General features: G+C 38.0%; 1 protein-coding gene across 1 annotated transcript; it reads left to right on the top strand.

The window, feature by feature from the left end:
* The first annotated feature begins 302 nt into the window (after nt 1-302).
* On the top strand, nt 303-27,466 carry RECQL3 (DEAD/DEAH box RNA helicase family protein). The gene is made up of 19 exons (XM_077380273.1): nt 303-436; nt 1,379-1,572; nt 1,789-1,896; nt 2,024-2,031; nt 2,132-2,215; nt 3,054-3,194; nt 3,298-3,332; nt 3,529-3,612; nt 10,171-10,259; nt 11,160-11,312; nt 11,405-11,505; nt 13,991-14,140; nt 14,221-14,313; nt 14,393-14,458; nt 14,553-14,686; nt 24,194-24,288; nt 25,126-25,253; nt 26,539-26,648; nt 26,831-27,466. Exons 2-19 carry the CDS (start codon nt 1,422-1,424, stop codon nt 27,327-27,329), a joined length of 2,229 nt encoding a protein of 742 aa, XP_077236388.1. The 5' UTR covers nt 303-436; nt 1,379-1,421; the 3' UTR covers nt 27,330-27,466.
* The last annotated feature ends 499 nt before the right edge of the window (nt 27,467-27,965 follow it).

Here is a 27,965-nt window from a genome sequence, read left to right as displayed (position 1 = left end):
CAATTCCCAGAATCCAAAACGAACTAATCCTTAATTCCAAACCGGGCATCTCCCGATTAAAAAAATTGGATATATATAGGGGGATCGTTTTTTCACCCCCTGTAGGATTATGGGCGTCCCTTGTAACGTTAATTGTGGCAGACTTTATCGTTTTTAACTTTTTATGTCAAAATCACGTTACAAGGGGGGCGCATTATCCTACAGAGGGTGAAAAAATCAACTCACTACATATATCCAGCTCTGGATTTATAAGCCATTATCGGCCCGGTGCGGTCCGGCCCATTGACACTCATAGTAGCGTGCTGGCTAAATTTAAAGGTTCTTATTTTAAATGACGATACTACCCCTGCATTATTAGAAATGGCGTCAAAGGACTCTATAAATTCCCGCCCTTCGTTTTCCTTTCTCTATGCAACGGATTTTTGTGGATTTGCAGGTTTTCTTCTCTATCTCATTCTCTCTGAAAATCGATTATTTATTTTGGTTAATTTAATTCATTTTCCTATCAGATCTTTTATATAACATTTTCTCGATTTCGCCCTTTCGATCCAACTTCTTTATGAAAACCCTAGCATTTTTTTTCCTACTTATTGGTGTTTTTGAGCTCATTTATCAGTTAAGTTTCTTTTTTCTTCTCTGAATTAAAGAAACTTCTTTTGATGCGGATTTTTTCGGGCATTCCTCTTATTGTGTTCTCAGCAATTAGGGGACTTTTGATTGTATTAGTTTATTAATGTTTAGGAATTGCTGAGAAAGCTAGGTTTTTGGCTAGCTTGATTTTTGGTTGAATTTTCTTTTCTCTTCTGATATGTATTTTGTAATTTTGGATGGGGATGATGCTTTTGCCTTGTATAGTTTGCATTGTTAGTTGTCTTGAGTTTTGTTCTAATCTGCTAATCTGCCTAGGATTTCTTCTCTTATTACATTTGATTGTAGTATTTTTTTTTGGAGCCTAGCTGACAGTTTTGATATTTGCACTGCAATTTTGCAAAAAGGCCAGCAATTTTTATGACCATTTTGCTCTATCTCTCTCTCTCTCTCTCAATTGAAGATTTGGTTCTCTTAGGGTATTTCTGGTTGTCGATAAAGAGACAAAAAATATTTTGATGTTTACACGTATAAACTACAAACATATATTTGAATTCACCTTTTCCCCCCTCCAAATTTTGTGTTTGGTAACATAAAGGTTAATTCATATCTAACGTTTTCAGATCACAAAGAAGGAACTTTTGATTTAGGGCTGTAATGAATCTTTTCATCCCTTTCTTTCATCTCAAAATCATCTGAATTAAGGTATCATCGAATGTATTATTCTGTTTCTTGTGCCTAATGTTATTAATTGCTTTATTTTATGTTTCATTTTTCCTATATTTTCCAGTTTATTTTCTGCATTGGAATTCTTTTGGGGCGTACAATAGAGAATGGAGAAGTCGCCTTTGCCGGTGGTAAATTTGGTTGATGCCAAGAAGCAACGCTATGTAAAGGAAGGTTTATTGAAGCTATTGAAACAATATTTTGGGTATTCTGAATTCAGGGGAAAGCAGCTAGATGCCATTGAAGCTGTTTTGTCAGGTTTCCTTATCTCATCCTTTTTGAGTTTCTTACTTAATATGCCATTAAACTTGTATACCAGCAGCACTTTATATTCACGTGTCAATAATAAAACTTGATTTATTAAAAGAGAAGTGAAGAAACTTCCCATTTTCTTTTTCTAATGGTCTTGTCGGAATTAGCTGTTTGTAAACGAGGATTAGGTTCCTTTAATCAAGTTAGCATGTTTCTTTGTAGGAAGGGATTGTTTTTGTCTCATGGCAACTGGAGGAGGAAAGTCGATGTGCTACCAGATTCCTGCATTGGCTAAGATGGGTGTTGTGCTTGTGATTTCTCCTTTGATAGGTGAATGCTGTTTCTCTTGTCTGTTCATTACATCTTAGTTGAAATTTATGTCCAGTACAATTTGGTGGAGTTAATTGTTGGAACAACTCTGACAGTTCTTATTGTCTTATTGGATTCTTCTCAACAGCATTGATGGTACGCATATACCTTCTATATAGCTTTTTTCTTATCCTTATACATTTTCCCCCTTTGGCATTTCAGAGGGTGTGTTAAAACTCTCTTTTCTTCTGCACAGGAAAACCAAGTAACAGCGTTAAAGGAAAAAGGTATATGTGCAGAATATCTCTCATCAACTCAGACGCCAAGCATCAGAGAGAAGGTGAATATTGTAGTTGTAATTTTCCCATGGTGCACCATGGTAATTGGTAATTAAGAGTCGAGCTTTGCAAAAATGCAGAGGGAGCTTATGTCTATGAATATGCAAAGGTTTAAAAGTCCTATATTTAAAAAATGAACAGTAAAAATTGTCATAGAAGTATATATGTGCCATAAGAGGCCATGAATGAATTGTATCGTTCGGAAAAAAGGTGGCCATGTATTGTCAACAGCTAACTTCTTGAGGAGTATAGTTGTGAGTTGTGACAGTAGCTAGGATTACTATATTATTTGTTTTAGAAAATCACTATCTTATTATTGCGATACTGTGAGAAGTTAATACTCGTGACCATAATTTTATTCTGGTGGAACCTAAAGAAAATGTATTCTATTCTTAGCAATTACATTCCCGCTGAAGCCTTAACTTGTGTTAAGTTTCAAATTTTGTTAATCATCTTTGAGGTCACTAGTTTTGGGTACTGCTATTAAGTTTTACGTCAAAATGTTTATGCAGAAACTAATTTTGGACATAAAAAGCATCAAGTATATACGAGGCAGTTTGGGTTGTGTTGTTGTGAAGTATTAACCACAGTCTGTTCAGAGACTCAAATTAGTTAGTTAGCAGGTCCAGTTATATTTCCCATATGCCTCAAGATGGAAGTTTTTTAATTGATAATCTTGACACTCTGCCTCATAACTCTAAACACTGTTCCTCGTAACTTTAAAGAATTTTGCTAGCAGACGTGTGATATGCTTTGGGCCATGTCTTTTCCACTTTTGACTGCTTTGGTGTTGAATTTTGTGTTTCATTGTGACATTCTTAGTTTCTGTTTTTGTGCCAGATTTATGAAAACCTTGATGCTGGAAAGCCATCCTTAAGATTGCTTTATGTAACACCAGAATTGGTTGCAACACCTGGATTTATGTCAAAGCTAACAAAACTTTATACTAGAGGCTTACTGAATCTAATTGCCATAGATGAGGTATGAATTTATGTACCTTGTAGAAGTAGGACTGGTTCTATTGTATTTGCAGCTGAGATATCCAGATTTTGACATGTCATTACCCTTTGCTTTTGTATTTCAGGCGCATTGCATCTCGACATGGGGCCACGACTTTAGGTCTGAAAAAAAAATAAAAATTTCTGTCTTTAAAATCATTAGGAAATGATATTTATGGCGAGAAGAATTTGGGATTTTCTTTTCATTTTCCTGCTTAATAAATGGATATTTATAGCGCTAGCACAGACACGGAACATTTTATTTGCTCAGAATTCATGGTTATTTCAGATTCTTCTGATATGTTGACACAATGCAGGCCCAGTTATCGTAAGCTTTCTTCTCTGAGGAACCGTCTTCCTGATGTGCCAATATTGGCTTTAACAGCTACTGCTGTTCCTAAGTAAGTCATTTTCCATGCATTCTTGGCAGTGGTTTTTGATATAACATGTGCAAAATTAAGATTATCAAGCGGTGGTACAGGGTGTGGCTTTCTTAAATTCTTACTACTTTACACTTTTGACCATTACCTGTTTGGATATTTTTAAGTAAATCTAGTTTACTTCTATTTGTTTTCGTGGATTTGGAAATGTGTGACAATTTTAGAGGAAATGCAAAACTTTCTTTACCATTATTCTTGTGGATCTGATTAGTAAAATGACTGTTGTATTGAAGAGAAATGTAGAATTGAAACCTATATAGGAATTTTCTTGGCCACTGTTGTTGAATATTCATTTTAGTTCTTATGTGTCTCATTTGTATGTTATGTCTAATTGTCTCTCTAGAGAGGGATATGTATGTAATTTCTTTTCGTTTCTTATTCTCCATACGTAAATAGGAACTAGATTAGAGAGATAACACTCTCTATTTTTCCCTTTCTCTGATACGTTTTCTTCTCTTTTCTCCTGTCTCTTTCTTATTCGTATATCAAACCCTAAACCACCAACCAACTTGGTATCGGAGCCTTCCATCAGCTCTAGACCATCAAAGCAAGCAACCAAAGCCACCAAGAAGAACCCTAGTGCTATCATACTTTTGTTGAATGAAATGACTGATGTTCAGATGCTGACTATGCTGGTTATGCAGATACAAGAAGATCAATAACAGGATATTGGGTTATGAGCCTTATGAAAATTGGCTCATCTCATGGAGTAGTAAGAATGATGCAGGACAATACCTAAGAATGATGCAGGACAATACCTAAGAATGATGCAGGACAATACCTAATTTAGGGAAAATCCTACACTCCTATTGGGATTTAGACTTTAGGACAATTTAGGGCTTACGCGGAAAACTAAAAGAACACTTAACAACTTACCTAGGACCGAATTAACGCCTAATTAATCTATGGGCAGCAGCAATAAGATGAATTGATAATAGAAAGATTATTCTGAAACTAGGCCTACGCATGCAACCAATTAAAAGAACTAAAAGCTAATGTAAGTACCAATGAAATGGATATCACACAAGCATGAAAATAATAATATCCAATGAAGAAAAACAAAAAAAATGTACAGCAGTAGTAAAAGGCTAAAAAACGGTCCAGTTTTGGGTTGTAAGGGTCTTTTAGTAATTTGGCAGCTCTGGGATTTTGGTTTAATACTGCTGTTCAAATCTTAGGTTAAGGTTGAGAAGGTAAAAGAAAGGTAATTGTAGGGTTTAGGTTTTGATTTGACGGTTAATTTAGGCTATGGATCTTTAAAAGGGTTTCCGCGCTTGAAAAGGGTGAAAATTGCAATAAGGCTAAAAAGGGGTTTAAAGTTAGGGTTCTTGAGTGTTTAGGCTGAGGTTTAATCATAAAAACAATCCCTCAAAATCTCATGACAAGATCTTGGAGAATATGGGAGAGCTATGGATTTTGGGTTTTCTAGTTTTAGGGTTTAAGAACAAAGAAAATAGAAAATCTGATTTACTAACCTTGTTTGTGTTGATTTGATTGAAAAAATAGAAGATAATAGATGAGAGGAGATGAGAGAAGAATGGCTCCAAGCCACCAAGAGGAGAAGAGAAGAAGAAGTCCAAGCCACAATAGCTCTCACAAAAAAAAATTCTCAATTTTATTCAATATTCCAAAATCTCTTACATTGCTTTCATAAGATGTATTTATAAGAAAAGAAATCCTAGAAGATAACTTAAAGTTAAAAACTAATCTCAACCATTCATCTATTCTAAAACAAAGCTAAATAAAGATAAAAACTGTAATGACCCGATTTCCATGGTCGGATCGCTACGGCAAACATTTGTCAAAATATTCATAAATTTTTTTTGTTTTTTAAACCATATATGAAAATTAAACAACCATCATTCTTATTCCAATCCCAATAATGTTCCCTTACATAACATTCACTTAAAACAATTAATCATCCGAATAAAATCTCAACTAGACAAGCTAAACTAGATTAAAAGTGATGACCAAGCTGTATTGTCCCCTTATTTGATCGCTCCCATCCCCTACGCTCCTAAATGTCTTCGTGCGGAAACGCACTCTCATTAACGTTCTCTAGTCCTGTGGTGGAGAAAACAACGTCCGAGCGGTTGATAGAAATCAGGCAGGTATAAAAGTTCAATTTGGCAACAATTCACGATCCGTACGATGCTAATAAAACAGTTGAATTCCAAAATAAAGATTTACGGTAAATTTCTACAACAGAATAGAGAAATCAAATTAAAACAATGAATTATACTGATAACTGAAATGAGTAGAGTCATTTACAATAGAAATGCATGAAAATCCAATACGTTCTTATTATGCCATTTTTCTTTTAAAACCCAGGGCACTCCAGCTCCCACTAGCCTGTTGCCCTTGCCGACACGGCCGACTCCGCGTGGACTTATTACGGTAGATCATACCGCCTAGGGACTCTTGGCCTCCGTAGGATTCTGACATCAACTAGGGGTTGCGCGGTTCTCCCAAGTTGTATACCTTTAATTACGGAGATAACTCAATGCTTTCCCATCACCCTTCCTCATTTCCTTTTCTTGGATAATTTATATAGTTCAATACGCCTTCCAAATTATTTCAGGTAAATGAGAAACTACGGTTAAATTAATAATTTTCCAATGGAAAAGCAGATATAATGCCAAACATGCGATATAAGAACTGAATTTCATAAAATAAATTTAGAAACAATAAAATTTTATTATACTTCACCCTCCTTGTTGTAGAAATTGAAAACCCATACAAGCAGAGTTAGCTATCACCTGCCTTGTCAAACCTGGTTGGTGTGGAACTTGAGACAATCTCACGCGTGATGTGAGGGAGATAACCTGAAGATCAGAGTCACACCCACACCTTCTAAGTTTATACTCAATTAAGAAATCGTCGAAAAGACTGTAATTATTTGACTCTCATAAGTACTCGGGAATGGTGGAACGATCAGCTGTAGATAGCATTCGTTTGGGATATTGTGCGTGTTTCACTAGTAAGATAGTATATGTATGTACCCAAAATTTATTTAATGTATCCAACCCACTACTGACACGAAATATTCTTTGATTCAATTTAACAACAGAAACATCTAGTTAACTTAAATATGGAAATTCTGACAAGGACTATGTTATGTATCCTAGTTTAACGAACTGATGAGGGATAGGAAATATACCCAAAATTTCATTTAATATCACATATATTCCTATATATATATTTATAATATAGGGGAAATCATTGAGTTTATCTCTGTTATGAGCACTAACAAAATATAAGTATATATATTTTCACAAGTTCTTTTATGTTTATAGTACCTTTGGACTTCCAAAATTGTAAGTAGGTACATTAGATATATTGGATCGGATATGAACATGAACATGTAATTGGTGGTTATCAAAACCATATAAAAGATTTCTTTTGATAAATCATGAACATATTCAGTTTATTTTAGATCTGAATTTTCAAATCATGCATGCAAAATGTCCAAATCTGTACTGATGTGGGAACCAAAGACCCAAACACTAAGCTGTGTCCTTGCTGCCTTGTTATGGGTCAGAGTACCCTTAATTACTACCGTCGTCATAACTCATTGAAGGTCCAAAGAGCACTTCAATAATAGGACATAATCTGGTACAAGTTGGACCCCAAATTATTCAACAGAAAGAAAAACAAACAAATTTCTTTTGAACCAGATTTGTGTACAAGATTTTGAGGCATTCAAACAGTCCTAAATCTGAACTGTTTTTGTACAGAGGATACATCCGTGTTTTTACTCAATGCTGCCATAATTTGAGATAACGATTAGGTACATTTACACATTTACGCTTCTGCCCCGTGGTTGGGCAGTAACATACATAAAAATATACTAATGCTGACCAGTTTTCGGGGCATGGAATAAACCCCGAGACATCACTACTTATGTCCCAAACTAGATGATAAAGATAACATAACCAGCCGACCTAATTGCTGTCGTGGTTTGAGATGGATCAAAATACTTATGTATATATACAGATTGGTCAAATCAACGGTCGACACCCATTCATTTAACATCCATTTGAATAAGATTGTGACCATCAATAGATAACACAATTTATCAAAGGAAGCTTCTAATTAATTAACATAGGGTCATCAACTGTTGATAAAATTTCATCCATAAATCCCATTTATTTAACATGGTGGCCATCAACTGATTATCAGCCACCACAGGTGAAATGCAAACAAAAATAATAAGAAAAGAGCACTTACTTGAGATTAACCTAGGGCTTGAAAGTATTAGATCCCCTTCTTCTTCTTTTTTTCTACTGTTCTTTCCACTTGGCGTGGGTATATGAATGTGAGAGGAGCAAGGGAAAAAGTTTCGGATGTCCAATTTTTTTTATGGGAGGGAAGAGTCCCCAATTTATGCTTTCCTTGAAACTTGCCCCACAAGTCTTACTAACTTTAGACTCCCCCCCTAATTTCTCAATCATTCCCTTATCTTTCTACTCTAGTTTCTATACTATTGTTTAACATAGTTGTAATCTTTCTTCTTTTGTTTTCTTGAGGCAACAATGTGTATTTATAAATTGTGTTCCCTAGATATGAGAATAATTTGGCTTTCTTTGATTATGCTAATTATTAGCTTTGGATTATACTAATCATGGAGGGTTGCCTTTTAGGTTTCCCTCCAAGAATTTGATTCTTAAAATTGAGCTTTCTTTCTTAAATGGATGAGTGCAAATCTTAGGTTACTAAAAGATAAGAAGGAAGGTCAAATAGATGAAGATTTGGCCAAATCTCCATGATTCTATGGGATATTCCCTCTCTCCCAACTTTCAAATTTTGTTTCCCTTATTCCCTTCCTAATTAGAATTGATTTATTGTCTTTCTAAATTAATGAAGATTCAATTAAGATCTTGCTATCATCATATTCCCTCCTTTATGGAATTCAAATAAAAGTTGCCTTACTTTAAAATAACAGTTCTAGAAAATCATATGTGGGGTCCACCTTTCCTTCATGGAAATTCGAACACCCATTAAGGTGTTTGGGAAAAAGTTTTCAAAGAAAATATTTTCTAGAAAGATTTTAGTATAAAACTTAGCAAATTCTCGAATTAATAAGTGCCCTTGATCTTTGATAAATGAGATTCTCAAGATCTAACCATTGATCACATGATCCAAGGCCACCATTAGGCATCCTAAAATAATCAACGCCTTTATGGTAGGGTCGGTTATTACAAAAACTTACCTAAAATAGTAATCCTGTAATAGACCTATACCACTTCCTAAAAATATTCATAACTTGCTCAAAACACATCTAAATCATGTGATTTTGGGCCCGTTAGATAGGTAATTGAAAAACCTTTCTAATAATACCAAAAACAATTCAAACGGATGAGATTTGATGCCTAAAAAGTAGGCTACAAATAAAATGACGAAAATATAAAGTAAATAATAAAAAACTAAAAGAAAAACGTCAATATAGAGTGGACGTCATGTGGCATGGCACATTTGGTATATGTAGCATGTGTGAACGTCCATCTCTCATGCAGAAATCAGTCCTTCTTCTTCCCACGATTCTTTCTTTGCTTGTAGACTTTGAATCCTCCTCCTTCGTTGATGTCCCCATCAAAGAAGCAGTGAATAATTACAAGGTCCAGTGCCGAACCCTACCGTGCATGGCCACTAATATTGCTGAACTTACTTGGATACGTCATCTACCACGAGAGCTTTTAATTAATTCGGGTTGTCATATACTCAACTGTAGTAATCAAACTGCAATCAAGCTGTCCTAGAATCCAGTTTTCCATTAAAGGGACAAACAAATCTAAATCTATTATCATTTCATCCTGGAAAAGCTAGAAAATGGTGTGCTTATCCTTAGACATATGCCCAGCCATGATCAAGTTGCAGTTATCTTGAAAATGGGCCTTAGTGCATCTTGTTGACTAGCTGATCAAGTTTAAGGGAACAATTCAGCTTGAGGGGATGTTCTAGAAAAATAGACAGTTGGATGTTTAATGTATTGAGTCGTTGAGGGTATTTCTGTCATTTGAATGAATGTATTTAAGTTACTGATTGTATAAGAACTGAATGAAATGACTTTTTCTTCACGAATTCCATCCTCTCCCTCCCTTATGTATTCTCTTCACTTCTACTAAAGGAACACTATACAAATCTATAAGTTTTCTCATGTTTTGGCCATTTGGAGAAAATCTAGAACTTTCCCTGTAAATATAGTCATGGTTAGAAATTGCAGAACAGTTAATCTTGTTGCAGTGGGCTCTATTATTTGGTTAGTCACACTCACCACCCGTGCTTGTGGACAAGAGATAACAATATCGTCCTAAAGAGATTATGTCCGCATGAATCCTTCCATGTCGAGAACTGGATCCAATCCTTTATCTTTACAAATGGACATAAGAACTTACAAAGTTGTAATTATACGCTTCTGAAGAAATTCTTGTGTCTGGAGTTTAATAAATGATGTCATTCTCTCAAATTAATTAGATGTAGCCCTTGTGCTCCGCCATTGATTATCATCTTGTACTGCAGAGTTCAGAAGGATGTGATAGATTCATTGTGCTTGCAACACCCTCTGGTTCTTCGGGCATCTTTTAATCGTCCTAATATATTTTATGAAGGTAATGCATTTCTAGCTGAACTCAATGTACTCAATGTCTTTCCTTTGTCTGTCCTGTTGTTGTATCGTTCTTTTCGGGCCTTGACCAACTCTGTCTGGGAGCTTTTGTAACTTCTGTTCTGTTTTTATTAATAAATTTCCATCATTCAAAAAAAGAAGAAGATCAATTATATGTTATTATATTTTTGTTGGGCAGTCTTGTCATATGAAATAGGGCGAGCCTTGGCGCAATGGTAAGGTTGCTCCATTGTGACCTGGTGGTCACGGGTTCGAGTCACGGAAACAGCCTCTCTGCAAAGCAGGGGTAAGGCTGCGTACATCTAGCCCTCTCCAGACCCCGCAATGGCGGGAGCCTTGTGCACTGGGCCGCCCTTTTAGTCTTGTCATATGAAATAAGAAACAATAATTAGTTGCTACTTTCAAGGCCAGCTGTTGAATTCGAATGCACATCAATGGTTTTAATTGCTCGCTAGTTGGTCCGGTCGAAACTCGAAAGCATGCTGAAGGACATATGAATTATTGTGTTGTTCCACTGTTAATCAATCAGCCTTACATATTTCTTGTAATGTGGTCGGTTGCAAGCACACCTTACACATAAATATAGGTTGCTATTTTCTGAGAGCAAAACCTTGCATAATAGAAACAGAAATTCGGTTGGCAGATGTCTCCAATGAGGCCGTATGAAGGCAAGATTGAAATTGATCGGCAATTTGGGTATGAGTAATATTCCTGCACTGAATTAAGGAGTGTAGAGATGCAAATGACTTGCAAAGCATCTTACAAATTATCTCTGGTCCATCATGTTTGTTATAAGTTTTCATTGATATGGAGAATTTCTGGTCCATCGCTAAACTTAATAGGCGGCATGGTTCCTATCTAATTCGATTGACTGTTGTTGCAGTTCGGTACAAAGATCTCTTAAATGATGTCTACATTGATTTATCTAATCTGCTCAAGTCTAGTGGAGATGTCTGCTCAATTATTTACTGCCTTGAACGTACTGCATGCGATGAGCTGTCTGCTTATTTGTCAAAGGATGGTATTTCTTGTGCTGGTAAGCAAATATAAATTTTCTTCTTTACCTTTTACTCTCGGTAGTTGCTGGTAAGGGTGTTTCTTATTCATTTTTTTTGTTGTTCCTCCTAGCTTACCATGCAGGATTGAATAATAAACTGCGCAGCTCTGTTTTAGATGATTGGATTTCTTCGAAAATAAAAGTAGTAGTTGCAACAGTGGCTTTTGGGTACGTTCTTTGAAATCTTTATTAAATAAGTTCACTTTTAGTTCTAGTGAGCTATATTTTAATCTCGAATGAAAATTTTCATTGTTTGCTCAATTTTGTATACTTTATTAAACATATGACAAAAAATCACTCACTTTTTTAAATGGGTAAATTTTACTAAAAAGCTCGAAGTGGAAAACATCGACGGAGGTGGTCAAGAACATCATCAAAAGAAGGAAAGATACACAGAACCCTCAATGGGGAAGCTGGTCAAAGACCACAAACGTGCCTCTTCCAACCTCACTGCAGGCAAGAGAATCTGCTTCATTGTTGGTGGAGCGATAAAGTGATAAACATGATGGAAAGAGGTCTCATGGCATCCCGCCATGGCCAAAATCTCCTCAATCTTGTCAGCGGAGAGAGCCACGGAAAGCCTTTCTTGTCCTGAATCCATCTAATGACATTATTACTGATGGGCACAGGGTTCCCTAGGCTAGAAACGTTGGAAGTTCAGCTTCAGGAAACCAATCATAGGAGGAGACCATCCATGAGAAGGCTTGGAACTCTAATAAGGAGCATTCTCTCTTATTGCATACCAGGAGAAGCAAATAGAAGTCTTGGAAATGCTTGAGCTCAGAAGTAACCACCACCCAGTGAACGACAATATAAAAAAAAATATGTTGTTGTATATGCCATGTGCTCATGATGACCCCCTTGAAGATTTTCGGTTCTTTTCCTTCCACACAATCACGAAAACCGCAATTATGGATAGGCTACACAACTTTTCCCTCTAAACAGCCATGGAGCAAAAACCCTGGACTAAAAAAGGCCCAACAATATGGCAAGGCATGACCCAAGCCACCAAAAAGATAAAGAACGAAAGCCATATATCTCTCATGAAGCTGCAGAGAAGGAAAAGTTGATCAACCGTCTCCTTTGTCGCACAAATTCTGCAGTTGCTGGAGAGATAATCCTAAGTCTATTATGTAATTGATCAACTATCAGAATCTTATCCATGCAGGTGGTCCATTCGAAGGCACAAGCTCAATGTGGGTGCCTGAGTCAATCAGTCCCTCATGGCAGGCAAAGGGACTGATATCGGCGTATGCTGCTGGAAAAAAAGATTTGACAAAGAACAACCCATCAGTACTCTAGATCCAAACTGTCGATCCACCCCTACCTCAAAAGAGAAACGAGTCCAATCTAGCCAAGAACGTTGTCACAGAGCCAATCTCTTGATCGAAGAATTTCTTGCGGAATAGGACCACTCCACTCCACTCTAGTCGCCTCAACTCAAGATCCACCGCCACTCTGAAGAGATGAAGGAAGTCGGTCATGAAAGGACTATCTCCACACCAAACATCATTCTAGAATCACTTGCACAAACTAGACCGCACCCTGAATTTGATGTCCACCCGGAAAGGGTCCAATCATCACATGATATCTCTTCGAACATTCCAAGCAGTCACACACGCAAACCAGATTCAACCAAGGATTGTCTATATACAATTTTGTACTAGAACAACAAAGATCTAAAAAAATGTACATTCCTTTATAATATTAAAAGGGTAGGTGCAACTCTGTGTAACGTAGCTAATGCTTCTTGTATATATAGTTATACTATAATTAATCTAAATTGTAAATAGGCTAATTCTTTTCAATCAATAAGGTATAAGATCCATTTTGAAATTTATAACTCAGGCAGGAATGCGTGTGTCATTTTTAAATAGAGGCACACGTTTTAGACGGGATCTTTGGTAAATTACCACACCAAAATGCCCATCTAGTTACTAAGTAACAATAAATGATATACACTGAACTATATGCGTGCGTGCTGTACTGGTCATTTCTTACTAAGCGTGTCTTTCTTAAGAGGGGGAGGTCACCCTGGTCTTTACTGTCCTTTTTCTTGCTTCTGTTACTGAAATCCTTTTCATTTTGCTTATTCAGCAAAAAAAAAGTTAAAAGGACAAGAAAAGAATCTTCCCTTATGGAGAAAAAATTTACTGCATTAATTTGGTATCTCATGCAATATATTACATATTATATGACTGCATAATACCTGTTGTGATACATTTGACTCTATGGGCATGTATTGGGTAATGGGCATTATAATTATGTAATACCATTAACATTATGAAGGCTTAGCTTGTGCAGGACTTGATTGGACAACTGATAATTGTGAATAAGAACCCTCACCAACTAAGCTATCATCCATCACTTATTTCCTTTTCTATTTTTTTAAAAGAAACTTTCATTTTTGTCTGTTGATCTACTCATGAGTTTTAGTTAACCTGTGAATATGGTATTCTGTTGGCTTCATTTGCTGGTTGGAGCATTTCTGGTAGATGCATGGATACTTAGCATTGGATTGGTGTTGCTCTAGGATGGTATGCTACTAAATTCTTTTGGCTTTGGAAGGTTTCGTGCAAGTTACTCTTTCATTTGGCAGATGATTTCTAGTAAATATGTTGAGAAATGGCTTATTTTCATGCCATCCCGAAATGCAGGGTATAGATAGGAAGGATGTCCGGATTGTTTGCCACTTCAATATTCCCAAATCAATGGAGGCTTTCTACCAAGAATCTGGAAGAGCTGGGCGTGATCAGTTGCCATCAAGAAGTTTGTTGTACTATGGGCTCCCTGACCGCAGAAGAATGGTTATTTTACTATTTGATTTTCAATATTTCCTTTGGTAAATTTCTATTAGATTTTGATGAGCATTTAAATGAACTAGCAGGAATTCATCTTGAGTACTGCTAGAAACAAAAAGTCACAATCTCCAAGCTCTCAAGATTGCTTGATAAAAAAGTCCATGGCAGACTTCAATCAGGTGATTCTTAGTTGTATTAAGAAATTTTAAAGAATATCCAACAATCATTTATGGGATATTGGAAAATGGATACTTGCAGATGGTTGACTACTGTGAAGGATCTGGTTGTCGTAGGAAGAAAATTCTCGAGAGCTTTGGAGAACAGGTAGTGGGGGTGTGGCTTATATTTATATGTACACAATGACATTTTTTTTCTCTACACTTGAGTGAAGCTATTTATTTTTCATCACCCGAAACAGGTTCCTGCATCATTTTGTGGAAAATCATGTGATGCATGCAAGCATCCAAACCTGGTCGCTAATTATTTGGAGGAACTTACTTGCATCCCCAGTAATTGGGGAAAGAATGGACCGTCTCCTATCTTTATGAAGAGGTACTTTAAAATATTTAATAAATTAATTTATCTGATGTTCCATTGCTTCTATGTTAGCAACTTATGCATGTGTTGGAAGAGAGTTTTGTAGGGTGTTTTTCATGTCTTTTTATTACTCTTGAGAATACAATCAAGGAAAAAACTCTTTTTTGGGTTCTGGATCAATTCGGCCTAAAGAAGAGAGTTTCTTTGTGATATAGCACTCAAATTTATAGTAGCAAATTTGAAGAATGCAAATAAATTGAAAATGCTAAGCGTAATCTAAAAAAATCTTATTAAATGACCGAAGTATCCTACTTAACAGGTGCTTGATGGCAGAGTTGTGAAGCTGAAAAGTATATGGAATAACACTGTTGATTGCTCTGATCCTTTCTAAATTCTAGACCTGGCTATCCAATTATTCGGCTCACATCCTTTAACTGTTTTTCAAGCTCTTTAAGATTTAAATTTTTGTGTTTTATTCGTGATTGAGAATAGTGAGAAGAAATCCTTGATGTATTGGGGTTTTCCCTTCTACCTCCATTCAAAAGTATTTTCCACAAATAGTTGGGTTTATTAGAGTGCCTTTAATCTCTTGAGGTGTAACATGGGTGAAAGGAAAGATTCTGCATGGAGATATGCAAAAGTAATAATTGAGAATAGTGAGAAGAAATCCTTCATGTATTGGGGTTTTCCCTTCTACCTCCATTCAAAAGTATTTTCCACAAATAGTTGGGTTTATTAGAGTGCCTTTAATCTCTTGAGGTGTAACATGGGTGAAAGGAATGCTTTTGCATGGAGATGTGCAAAAGTAATAGATTATGAGTCCTGTATATAGTTGTGTCTCAACTTTTGTTTGTGACTTATTTTATTTTATTTTGAATGGTAACTGAATATATTAAAAAGGGAGAGACCGAAAAAGTCCCCTCCCGCACACCCCACTATGACAGAATTACACAAATGAAAACAAAACAATAAGAAATTAAGGGGGCAGAAAGTCGTATAGCTCCAGAGACTGCTTGACCGCACCCGCTTTAGCCAACTTGTCAGCGACTTCATTGGCTGATCTCCTAACATTTTGGAACGCTACAGAGCGCCCAACCGTTATATCCTTTATTTCATAGAAAAAACGAAGTAATCTCCAAGGAGGAACCACCGAACCCTTAAGCCACCTAATGGCATTTAACGAGTCTCCTTCCACGATAGTGTTCGCTACCCTCTCTCTCCCTAACAGCAGAATGCCTTGATATGCGGCTCTAACTTCAGCTTCGTTTGAATCTGCAACACCTATAGGCCCGGAATAAGCCTGCACAACTTCCCCATCTGAATTCCTTAAGACACCCCCGATCCCTGCTAGACCAGGGTTACCCAAGCTTGATCCGTCAAAGTTCAGCTTGGAAAATCCAATAGGAGGATTGACCCATTTCTGAGAAATTCTAGGAACGGGTACTAGACTGTTGCAAACCACTTTCCATCCCGCCCACAGGTCGAAAGCCGAAACAAATTTGAACATGGGCAGCGCCCTCGCCCAGGAAATCGATAACGCAACTATCTTGATATATAGATAGTAAGAAGAATTTGCACGCCCAACGAAAATGCTATTGTTTCTTTCCAACCACAGAACCCACATCGTAGCCAATAACGAAATCGACCACAAAACTTTCCCTTTTTTCCTCCATGGAATAAAAGCCCACCCTTCAAAAAGATCCTTCACATTGGAAGGGAATACCCACACGATACCGAATCTCGACAGAACCCTTCCCCAAACCTCTCGAGCTACTTTGCAATGAATAAATAAATGCTCCACAGACTCCCCCGCTTCTATACACAAAGCGCAATGATTGACTATGATCATATTCCTTGCCCTAAAAAAATCTACCGTTTGAATACGGCCTTGAATCACCGACCATCCAAAGAAACAAATTCTTGGGGGAACCTTCATCTTCCACAATTTTGCAACAGAAAGATTTTCCACACACGGATTCAGTCCTTTGTAGAAAGATTTTACCGAAAAATAACTCGAAGAATCCCAAACCCATATCCTTTTATCTACCCCTGAAGAACTAATGTAGTTACCTTCCATGACCTGAAGTAACGAGACCATCGAGAGCAATTCCTTGTCAAAGAAATTTCTGCGGAACAACGGCTTCCAGATCACCTTATTGTCCCGAAACTCGAAGCAATCTTTAACTAAAGCTTGCTTGTCAACGGCCACAACATATAGATCAGGGAACAAATCTTTTAAAGGAATGACGGAACACCATACCATATTCCAAAAAGAAATTCTATCCCCTGAGTATACTCTATCTTATGCCGCGGTTGAACCAACTCAAACACAAAATATCCCTCCACAGAGTCACCCCTGTTTTGTTGAAACGATTTAGGGATCTCCAATTTCCCACATCTGCGCCATATTTACCGCAAATAACTTTCGCCCACAACTGTGACTGTTCTTCGCCAAACCTCCACAACCATTTCCCCAAGAGAACAACATTTACCTGTTTGATCTTTCTGATCCCCAAACCTCCGCCAAGAACCGGCTTGCATACATCTTCCCAAGAGACCAAAGAGAAGCTCCTCTTTTCCTTCGATCCTCCCCACAAAAACCTCCTCTGAATCAATTCGATCCGCTTTGCAATGGTAATAGGGCACATGAATAAAGATAATTGGTAAATAGGAATACTAGACAACACAACCTTAATCAAAGTCAATCTTCCCCCTTTTGATACCAAAGTCCTTTTCCATGTATCTAGTCTCCTTTCGATTCTTTCTACAATGGGCGCCCACGAACCTATTTTTGGTCTACCACCTCCCGAAGGGAACCCAAGATAAGAAGAAGGGAACCTATCCAAAAGGCATCCCATTAGATTAGCCAAATTCTTTGCTTCCTCCTCTCCCACATTCACAGTATACATTCGAGACTTTGAAAAATTCGATCTTTGACCAGTGACGATTTCATAGCACCTCAGCACTGCTTTAAGATTCAAAATTTTTGATAACTGGGGGGAACTAAATAATAGAGTATCATCCGCAAATTGCAGATGTGACACTTCAACTCCTTTCTGGCCACATTGTATCCCCTTAACTAGTCCCACGGATTTGCCTTTCTCCATTAAGAGACTCAAAGCTTCAGCAACGATAACGAACAGGAAAGGAGATAACGGATCCCCTTGCCTCAAGCCTCGAGTCGATCTAAAAAATCCTTTTGGAGAACCATTTATAAGGATGGAAAACTAAGCCGACGATAAGCAACTTTTTATCCACCCCCCCCACCGATTCCCAAACCCCATTTTCCCAAGGAAATGATCCAAACAATGGCATTCTACTCTATCATACGCTTTTTCCATGTCAGGTTTGCACACAACCCCTGCAGTACCCGTCTTGACCAACCAATCCACCGTTTCATTGGCCACCAACGAGCAATCCAAAATCTGCCTCTGGCTCACAAAAGCACACTGATTCAACGAAATAATAATAGGAAGAACCACTTTTAATCTGTCTGCCAATATTTTTGACAGGACTTTATAAAGGCAACCAACTAGACTGATAGGTCTAAAATCCGAGACCTTTACCGCGCCTTTAATTTTTGGCAACAGAGCTATGAACGACGCTCCAGTACCTCTATCCAACTCCATACCTTCAAAGAAGTCCTTGAAAAATTTAAAGATGTCCCCTTTAACATACTCCCAGCAAGATTGGAAGAAAGCCAGGCAAAAAACCATCCAGCCCTGGAGCTTTATCATGGTCCATCGAAAAAACCCCAATCTCCACCTCTTTTTACGAGAACGGCCTTTCCAGCGCCAACCTACTGTTCTCATCTAGAACCTTAAAATGCACGTCATCTAAGACCGGTCTCACAATGACTTCCGAAGAATATAAAGTCCTATAGAAATCCAGAATTTCCTTGGTGATGACTTTCCGATTGAATGATGGAGCACCGTCGACCTCTAGAGCCGCTATATGATTGTTTCGCCTCCTCGCACTAGCTATGCTATGAAAGTAAGCTGTGTTTTTGTCCCCCTCCTTTAACCACAAAGCTCTTGATTTCTGCCTCCACGATATTTCATCCTGCAATAAAAGACATCTATGTTCTTCCTTGTATCGACCCAACTCTATCAGCCTTTCCTCTAAAGCAGTCCCCTCCTCATCCGCCAAAGAGATAGCTCGAATACTGTCGAGTAACCACAATTTCTTTCTGATCTTTCCCCCAGTCTATTAGAGTTCCATTCTCTGAGTTTCTTTTTTACCGCTCTGAGCTTTTCCCCTATTACAAAATCCGCCGCCCCTTCAACCTTGTGCGATACCCACATGCCCCCATCAACTCCTCCATCTTAGGAATTTCAAGCCAAGCCAGGTCAAACCTAAACGGAGAGGGACCCCAAGAATCCAATCTTGGATCCAGCAATAGCGGGCAGTGATCCGAGACAGAATGAATAAGAGCCTTTTGATATGAGTCCGGAAAGATGGATAACCACTCAGTGCAAAACAAAAACCGATCAATCCGACTCTTCCTGGAGTTTTTAGACCAAGTAAATTTAGCCCCCGACAAAGGAATATCAATCAATTCATGCCTAGCAATAAAATCAGAAAAATCACCCATATACTGATTGGGTCTTCTGCACCCCAACCTTTCTTCAACCCATCTAACTTCGTTAGAATCCCCCCGCCTAAGCGCCACGAATGTCCCCACTTATTCCTGACTACGGCTAATTCTTCCCATAAATGGACCTTGTCATTCCTCACTGTTGGACCATATATACCTGTGAAGGTTAGCAGGACAGGTTCCCCCACCTTCCTTAAGACAATTGAAACTGAAAACTTACCTATCCATGATTCTTGAACTTCACACCTTGATTGATCCCACATCACTAGAACGCCCCCTGCAGCTCCAATGGCATCCAAGGCTAGGAATTCCCAATTCGCATTTGCTCCTAAGCTCTTAATTAGAGACCTATTCACCACCCCCAACTTAGTTTATTGAATACAAACTGCCTCAGGTTTATTATGTTTTACAACTGCTTTAACTTAAGCCTTTTTTTTCTGAAGACCCCAACCCATTCACATTCCAAGAAATTATCTTCATGGACACACCGATTTGAGAGCTACAAGACCCCTGGGACCTCCTCTTTTTCTACTTTTCCTATTTGAAGATTTGGAGTTACTACCAATAGACCCATCATAATTAACATCGGATTTGAGTTTAGCTAATTCCCGCAGCATCTTTTTGATCCCCTCCAAGCTGGAAGGGTCGGATAACATTCTCTGATCTAATTCTCTTCCCTCTGCAACCCTGAACAAATTAATTAACTGATCCTCTGATCCGGAGTAAGTCAAGCCCAAAGCCCTGCTCGTAGAAATAATGTGGTTGACAAACAACTCCAAAATCTGAGCTTTAGGATCAACCCAGGAAATGGGTTTTGGATCTTCCTCCTGAGTAATGACCAAAGCCAAGTTATTACACCTGTTATCGGACCAAGATGGGTCTTCGATGGCCCTACTATTCGTCCCACCGATACCCTCCCGCCTATACATCTGCGCAAATCTGTCTGAAGATACATTTGATGAAGGGATAACATCATTCGCCTCCTCACTTTGCAACATCATTTGACCTTGACTCCCCCTTGTAAAAAAAACCTCACCCTGAACGACCTCCTCGCTGTTACTTGCTTCCAGGGAAGCTTCTGCAAACTCGTCCAACAGATTAGAGATAAGATTAGATTTACCCAGAATCCCTTCAACCCCTCGGGCCCCCAAACTTGGAGTTTGAAGGATCGAAAAACACTTGGCTCGCACAGACCAATTTACTAAAAGAGAAGGAGAAAAATTCCCAGCGGCTTTCAACTCGAATTGGGAATCAGCCGCACTACCTACCCCACTTGGATAAGATATAGGAAGCCCATTAATCGAAGAGTCCACAAAGTCCACCAGATCCCGTGGGCTATGGGCCTCCAAACAGCTCAGATTAAAAAGGTCCGCCGAACGAGATAACTCTATAATACCCGACGGAGAGGATTCAATAGAAAGGATAGGACGGCTAGATCCACAGATCCGAGGAATAGGCGAAGAAACAAACTGCGATAACGGGCCCATCTGCATATATTGATCATCCGACGGTTGAGAACCCACTAATCTTATCAGAGGGGTATGCGACTCCACCAAAGTCGAGAAACCTACTTCTGACAATCGCCGTACTGGAGACAAATGAGAACCCTCCACGATATCCCTCTGCATGGTAATCATCTCCACGTTCAAATCGCCATAAGCTACCCCCGTATAGCTTAGGCTACCATCACGTGAAGAGGACACGTCGCAGGGAATGCTAGAAGAAGAAGCGGCGTACGAAAGTTTCTCTCCCCCTTGATTGCTAAACTGCGCACCCCTCTTCTCCGGTACGACTCCGCCATTAAACTCGATCGAACCAGACCAAGGTTGAAAAAACAGTTTTGCCGTCTCCTCCGATTCACGAACTTCAGTGAGCCAAGGTCGAGTGGAACATCGTGATACCACCACCCAGACTACTGTTTCATCTATACACACCGGAATTTTCATTACATCGGGAGCAGAATTGGATATCATTAATAATATCATAGCCGTCTCATACCCATTACCCTGTTCGCAAGACCCATCTGTCGCTAGCACTCTCCCGATTCTGCATCCCACTTTTCTGAAATTGACCACAGACCAAGCATGAGGAGGCAAACCTTTAATCGACCACCAAGAAGATAAGAAATTCCCTGAAAATCTTTCCCTCCACTCAGATACCCTTTCGAATGGACTAGCTTCAGCACTTGCCCATTGAACCTTATACGAGTCCAGTAAGAGAATTTGTGAAGAGGCAATAGCAAACTCCCGAGGAGCCACCTGCGTAACCTTTAAGCTTCCTGTGTTTCCTGACATCTTTTCCAACCACATTTGCAACTCCTCTGCATCAAGAGTTATTCCACCTTTAGTTTTCCCCCATAGAGTGCTATTAATACTGAACTGGGAAGCTAATGTGATGGAGTCCGCCCATATTTCTTCTGGACAAAAGACTGTATCCTCATTAAATTCTGGCTCAGCAGCATAGCCTGCGAACCCCTCCTCATTACGAGCTACGTCAGAGAAAACCCCTGTTTCCTTTGCCTTCTCCTCAATTGCAGCTACCTTAGGCAAAGGTTCTGTCAACTTCTCCTTGAATGAGATGACTGATGAGTTTTTTGAAAAGGTAGAGGGAACGTTAATGTCAAAACCCGACCAAACTTTTCGGCACCTGTAACATTCCACCCTTCTTCTAAAGTTGATAAACTTACACTTCGAGCATTTCCAATCCCCTAAATTACTTTCTTTTCTTCTTTTTGCCACCCTAAACATTCTCTCACCTCTTCTACTGCGTTTTATTTTCCAAACCTCCTGTATTCTTTTTGTCCCCGATAGGTACTCTTTAGCCAAAGAATCCCTATTGTTATTCCAGATACGGAGTTGAAAAGCATTCTGATCCATATTCCTCTCATGCCCGTTTGAGTTCATGTTCTTAACAAATTCCTCCATCAATAGAAGCTGCAAGCCAAACCGAGCTTAACAGTCTCACAATGTGCAAACAGCTCTCACCTCGCACAACTGGAGATGAGACGGAAAAAGAAGAAGATAACGAGATCGGAACTGATTCAAAGACAGATAATGAATATGATGAACCATAAGTGTATACAGTGGGGGAGTCTGACACAGAAACAGAGAGTACTCCCACAGACACAGAAGAAGAGGAGGAAGACGGAGATGAAGAGGAAGAAGAAGAAACAAACGGAGAAACCGAGACTGCAGAAGCGAATGGAGAAGCAGAGACAGCGGAAATGGGGGTAGATAATCCGAGAACAACAGGGAGACCCCACCCCAGAACGACTTGGACGTGCCGGAGAAGACGCTCCACCCCAGACACCCACAACCCAGAGACTTTACTAGCACCCTATCAAAACCCACATGCTCTTCAAAGGATTAGCCCGAACCGGCACCAAAATGGGCTCCCACTTGCGAGTCATTCAACCCAAAGCTTGCTGGGATTGCTCTCCTTGTGCTCATTAACTCTGTTAGAACAATGGGCTCCCACTTGTTTGTGACTTATGAGTTTGTGTATTTGAGTATTTGTGTTTCTAGCTTTGGTAATCCGGGTCCGGCTGGTATTGGCGGGGTCCTAAGGAATTGTGAAGGTGAGGTGTTGTGGGCTTTTGCTGGCCCCATTGGGATCTCTGATGCAACGGAGGCTGAAGTGAGAGCGGTGCATCAAGGATTGAAGTTACTGGCTAGAGATCGGATGGATAATGTATTAATAGAAGGAGATTCTCTGAATGTCATTTGATGGCTCAAGAAATCTCAAAATCTACCATGGCGTTTCGATCACCTATTTGTTGAGATATTTGATTGGATGGCTCAATATTCTTGGTCTTTTTGTTATATTCGCCGCTCTGCTAATCATGTAGCCGATCGTATGGCGAGAGAGGGAGTCTCTAAGGATGCTCTAGCTCTTTTCGATTCTCTTGCTCCTTAGTTCCCTCTTTTTCTTTGTATTTCACTTTCTTGATGTATCTTGTTCTTCTTCTCTATGTATTTGGCTTTGTACTTTGACCTCCTCGGTCGCCTTATTTTATAAAATTGGCCATCATTTTCCAAAAAAAAAAAAAAAGTATTTGTGTTTCTTATGCGTGAGGTTGGGAAATGGGAATGTAATGTAAACTTGTTGTGTTAATCTTTCTACTTTGTATTACTTAGTTGGTAACTTGGTAATGATAGTTGGATAATGGGGTTGATATTTTATTTTGTTAGTGCATTGATGATGGGATGCTGGTACTTGGTTGGAAATGAAGCATACACTTTTTTCTCGTTTCTTAGTAATTTTTTCTTTAATCTTTTATTTTTTAATATAATAATTCATAGAATTTGTGAGGATTGCGTCTCACGCCTCAAGAGGAAAAACTCCTCTCTTTACACTTTTGCTTCTGAGAACACTATGTTTCTCATATTAAAAACAATCTAAGCTTCATAAGAATGATAAAACAATTTTTTTGGAGAAAAAAGTCTTTCTTTTAAAGTTTCTCAGGTTGTTTTTGTCAAAAAAAAAGTGTCTAATGAATGTTAGCATAACTAGTGTCTAGGGGCTTACTGGTAATATGTTTTAAAAAGTTGAACCTTTTGGCTAAACCATGATTCTCGATGACTAATTGGAATGTATTAAGCATTTCCCAACACACTTCTTGCCACTTGCGAGCAGATCACTATATATTATAATGGCAGATGAATCGGCTTAATAACCAGGTTGCAAAAGCGGAGGGAATTTTTCAGTTGTCTGGCATATTATTCATACACTAGCTATGATTGCCATTTTGTGCATGCCTAGTTAATGATTTATTGGATAAAAGTGCATGGCCCTTTTGCATTTCTGAAATTTTTGCTAGAAATATAATTTTCTTTATTGGATGCTCTTAGCTTTAAGTAGCATCATATAAATTAGAAGAAATTTTTTCCCTTAATGATATGTATAATTTGTATATTGTGTTTCAGCTCATCAAATATGGCTACAGAAGATCAAGAAACTGAGTTCTGGAATCGTGATGATAGGGAAAGCTTTTCTGATGATGATATATCTGATTCTGATGGTATCTCATCAAATTCTGTTGAGAATTTCCTAGAATACCTACTTTTTAATTAAATACCTGTACTGTTTGTTTTTTTTTTTTTTTGAAATGCAAATACCTGTACTGTTTTGTGTTTAGCATTCAACCATTGTTTTTCTAACTTATCTGAACTTCATTCAGTAAGATTTCAACAATAATTATGTTACAATAGGGTGTATATAAGAAAGAAGAGAAGAAAGAAGGGAAAAAAGAAGTTGGGAGTTCAAAAGTAAACCCAGGACTTCTTTGATCCATATATATCATTCAATTCCACTAATTGCAGAAATACCATCATATGATGAGCCTTATCATATTACACCGTAGATATAAAGGAAGTACCCCACAAATGGTAAGAAAACACATCCTATTCTTAACATCCCGCTCGGCCGCTCCACCTGGAGCATATTCATCATACATGCCCAACTTGGAATAAATCATTTTTTTATGACTTCGACCAAGAGCATTTGTAAATATGTCTTTGTTTATTGCAGCTGCTATTGTATTTCTCAATAAATTGGGAATGAAGCTTTTCTCATTTATATTTTAGTGGTCTCACTTTTCTCGAAGCATAAAAATTTATAGTTTGCTTCATTCACGGAAACTTTTTTACCATGTTACCTGAATTGATCTTTCACCATCTTGTACACTTTGCAAAGCATACTTTGAAATGGCATGTGAACGAGGAGTTCCATCTCAAATGTAAACTGTGGCGGAATGATCAAATCTTTTAATGATGTTTTTTCACAATTAGACTTTGCTTATCTTAATATTTTTTATTGGTCTATCATGGTTCTTAGGTTCTCATATTTGAAATGGCAGATGGTGTGGAGGTTGCAAAGAGCCTAGCCAGGTCAAATTTATCATCTAAATCTGGTCTAATGGAGAAAATTGAATGCTTGGAGCGTGCAGAAGAGGTTTATTTTCAGAAGGATGCACCTAAGAAACAGGTGCTTTGTTACGTCCTTTACTTCCACATTTCCCAATAACCTTCAGGACTGAAGAATTATTCTTTATCTGTATGCTAAAATAGATAGGAATATTGATTTTTCTTGCTTGGTTTGATTTTATTTGATGAGATCAGCATGCAGATATCATTTTCTGCATCAAATCATGGCTAAATAATTTATTTACTTTCACCATTCTACTAAAGAAAATTATTTGAGTTTCTGTTTGGTTGATTTATCTGATAGATCTATCTGCAATTCTGCATGCTAATGTAAGTCTGTAAAAATTATTTGAGTATCTGTTTGATTGATTTATCTGATAGATCTATCTGCATGCTAATGTAAGTCTGTAAATGCATCAAATTACATGTCGAATTTGTTGACTTCTGCTCCTTGGGTGTGAATGTGCCTTACATTGAAGCAGGTAAAAATGTAGTCCTCATTTGATGGTAAATAAACTCCTAGCTGCATGATATGAGCACTATATACTTCAAGAATTAAATAATTTTTTAGCTTGTTTTTGTTCAAATAGGTAGCATGATAAATGTCCTTGGTTTAATGTAAATACATATCCATAACATTAAAAAAAATGTACATACATATCCATGAGTTTTATGACTCTATGAAGTTATACCAAATAAATGAATCTGCTTTACCATGTACAAGTGTTGTTATTATGTTTTTACTGAGTTGTATAATGTCTCTTTTGTTGTCCTTGATAATGCATCTTAATAATTTTAACTTGATTAATAGGCAAAATGTGGTATGTGAAATTCACGCATTTTGTGGATCGAAAAGGAAAATATGGGAACAACTGTAGTGGTGGAGGTGCTCAGTCATGATCATTTTCTGTTGTAGTTTCCTGTTCTGATGTTTATAGAGGGTGATTCTGTTAATTTTCTACACCATCAGTTGGTGATAGATACGCATCGGTGATAACAAATTCATACAGGCACAGTTTTGGAATTTATGTACCCATATAGTTTGAGCTTCTAGATTGACTTAATAAACAAGTTCAACAAAAGAACCAGATATAAGTTTAATTTGATTTTAAGTTTTAACTAGCAATATGAACATGTCAGTGTTTTGCAACTTTAATTTTGTGTGCAAATTGATAATGAGAGCTTTTTTATTTAATTTTCTGAATAAATGAGCAGGGTCAATTGGTTAGTTCCAAGATCAAGATGGAGAATTATCCTTTACTATGAAATATGTATGTAACATTGAGAAGTAATTAGAACTTCTCCTCTTTTTTGGTTTTTTTAGTAATGCTGGGATCTGTATGCAGACCAGTAACCTTACCGACAAGAAGGCCATATCTGAAATGCTGAGGGACGCAAGCAGGCAACGGTTATTGAATTCTCTTAAACAGGCCAAACAGCGGCTTGGCAACTTAATGTAAGCTCATGCTTCCTCTTCCATTTCACCCACTGATTGACTAGATTACCCACTTTCTTTTTTGAATGATAACTAGATACCCTCTTAAGCAAAGAGTTTTAAATAGATTTTCCTTCGTTATTTCTTAAATAGGCACTTATTACATTCGTCTAAAATGCCAAGATGGTTTTTTTTTTTGATAGGTTTGAATTTGAGGCATCTGCTACCATCCTTGAAACCGAGTGCTACAAAAAATATGGGAAAGTTGGGAAGACATTCTATAACTCACAAGTTGCGAGTACAGTTAGATGGCTATCATCCTCGAGTTTATCGGAGATAAATGACCGGCTAGGTGCCAATTCCACTCAGGTTAGTGACGCCTGTAAGCAAAATGTGGAGTCTTCTTTGGCTCCAGTAAAACCCACAGATCAGGATCAGCAACCAATAGAAGCGGAAGTAGAAGAAACTCATGGCATTGTTCAATCAGAAAACTCTTTGACATCTGTACAGATGGAAATTTCTTCTCAAAAGATAGTGCTTCCTCCCATCCCATCCTTCTCAGACTTTGTTAGTAAGAAAGGAAAGGAACACCGATCAAATCTTTCGCCAGGATCGAGCAAGCGTTTACCCACAAGAGTACAAAACATAAACCAAGGGAAGCAGGGAAGAAATGATGCAGAAAAGAGGATGAGGCTGCAGTAGGATGACACTGATTAGGTTTGATTCCTTGCTCATGTCACTCGAAATTATCTTCTTGTGGCAATTATTAATTTTCTTGCAAGAATTTCGTACCAATTTTGTTTTGCCTTAAAAAAAAAAAAAAAAACTTTCTCGTTGAAGCATTCTACTTGTAGATTTAGGGTCTCTTTGGATAACTCTAAAAAGTTGTTTTTCATACAAGCTTTGTGCGGAATTATATGGTGTACGCCCCTAAACAGTTGCCGCATTGGTGTTTGATCAAATGACTTGTTGGATCAAAATAATGGGCGGCAGCACCCTGACTACTCTCAGCACCCGCGGACACCATATAAAAACTCCGATCTTTATGCACAAATGGTTTTGAAATTTAATATTTGCAAATAATGGTTATGCTAGTCTAGGAAATGATATAGTTTATGGCTTCCAAAGAGGCTGTTTATGTACCATTTGCAAGATTAAATAGAAATAGGGAGATGATATTACTTTCACGTCAAATCATGTTATAAGGGGAGCGTGCGCATAACGCGGAGGGTCGCGGGGGGGGGGGGGGGGGGGGGGGGGGTTGTGTTGTGCGTGGGGAGCTCTTGAAAATATCATCGCCCTAAAAATACTCTTATATGCAAATGAGGACTAATTTTG

Source organism: Tasmannia lanceolata, unplaced genomic scaffold, assembly GCF_043159265.1.
Source record: "Tasmannia lanceolata isolate RefF3 unplaced genomic scaffold, GAP_Taslan_0.1 ptg000005l, whole genome shotgun sequence".
In the NCBI taxonomy this organism is placed as follows: domain Eukaryota; kingdom Viridiplantae; phylum Streptophyta; class Magnoliopsida; order Canellales; family Winteraceae; genus Tasmannia; species Tasmannia lanceolata.
Note: the sequence above shows the minus strand (reverse complement) of the source record. Positions and strands in the feature narration are given on the sequence as shown.

Bases quoted from the DNA above. Each gene is read 5' to 3' on its own strand.
- RECQL3 (XM_077380273.1), top strand. From the start codon at position 1,422: ATGGAGAAGTCGCCTTTGCCGGTGGTAAATTTGGTTGATGCCAAGAAG. The intron at 11,506-13,990 runs GTTCTTTGAAAT...CCCGAAATGCAG, and splicing joins CAACAGTGGCTTTTGGGTAC to GGTATAGATAGGAAGGATGT. The intron at 14,687-24,193 runs GTACTTTAAAAT...ATTGTGTTTCAG, and splicing joins TCTCCTATCTTTATGAAGAG to CTCATCAAATATGGCTACAG.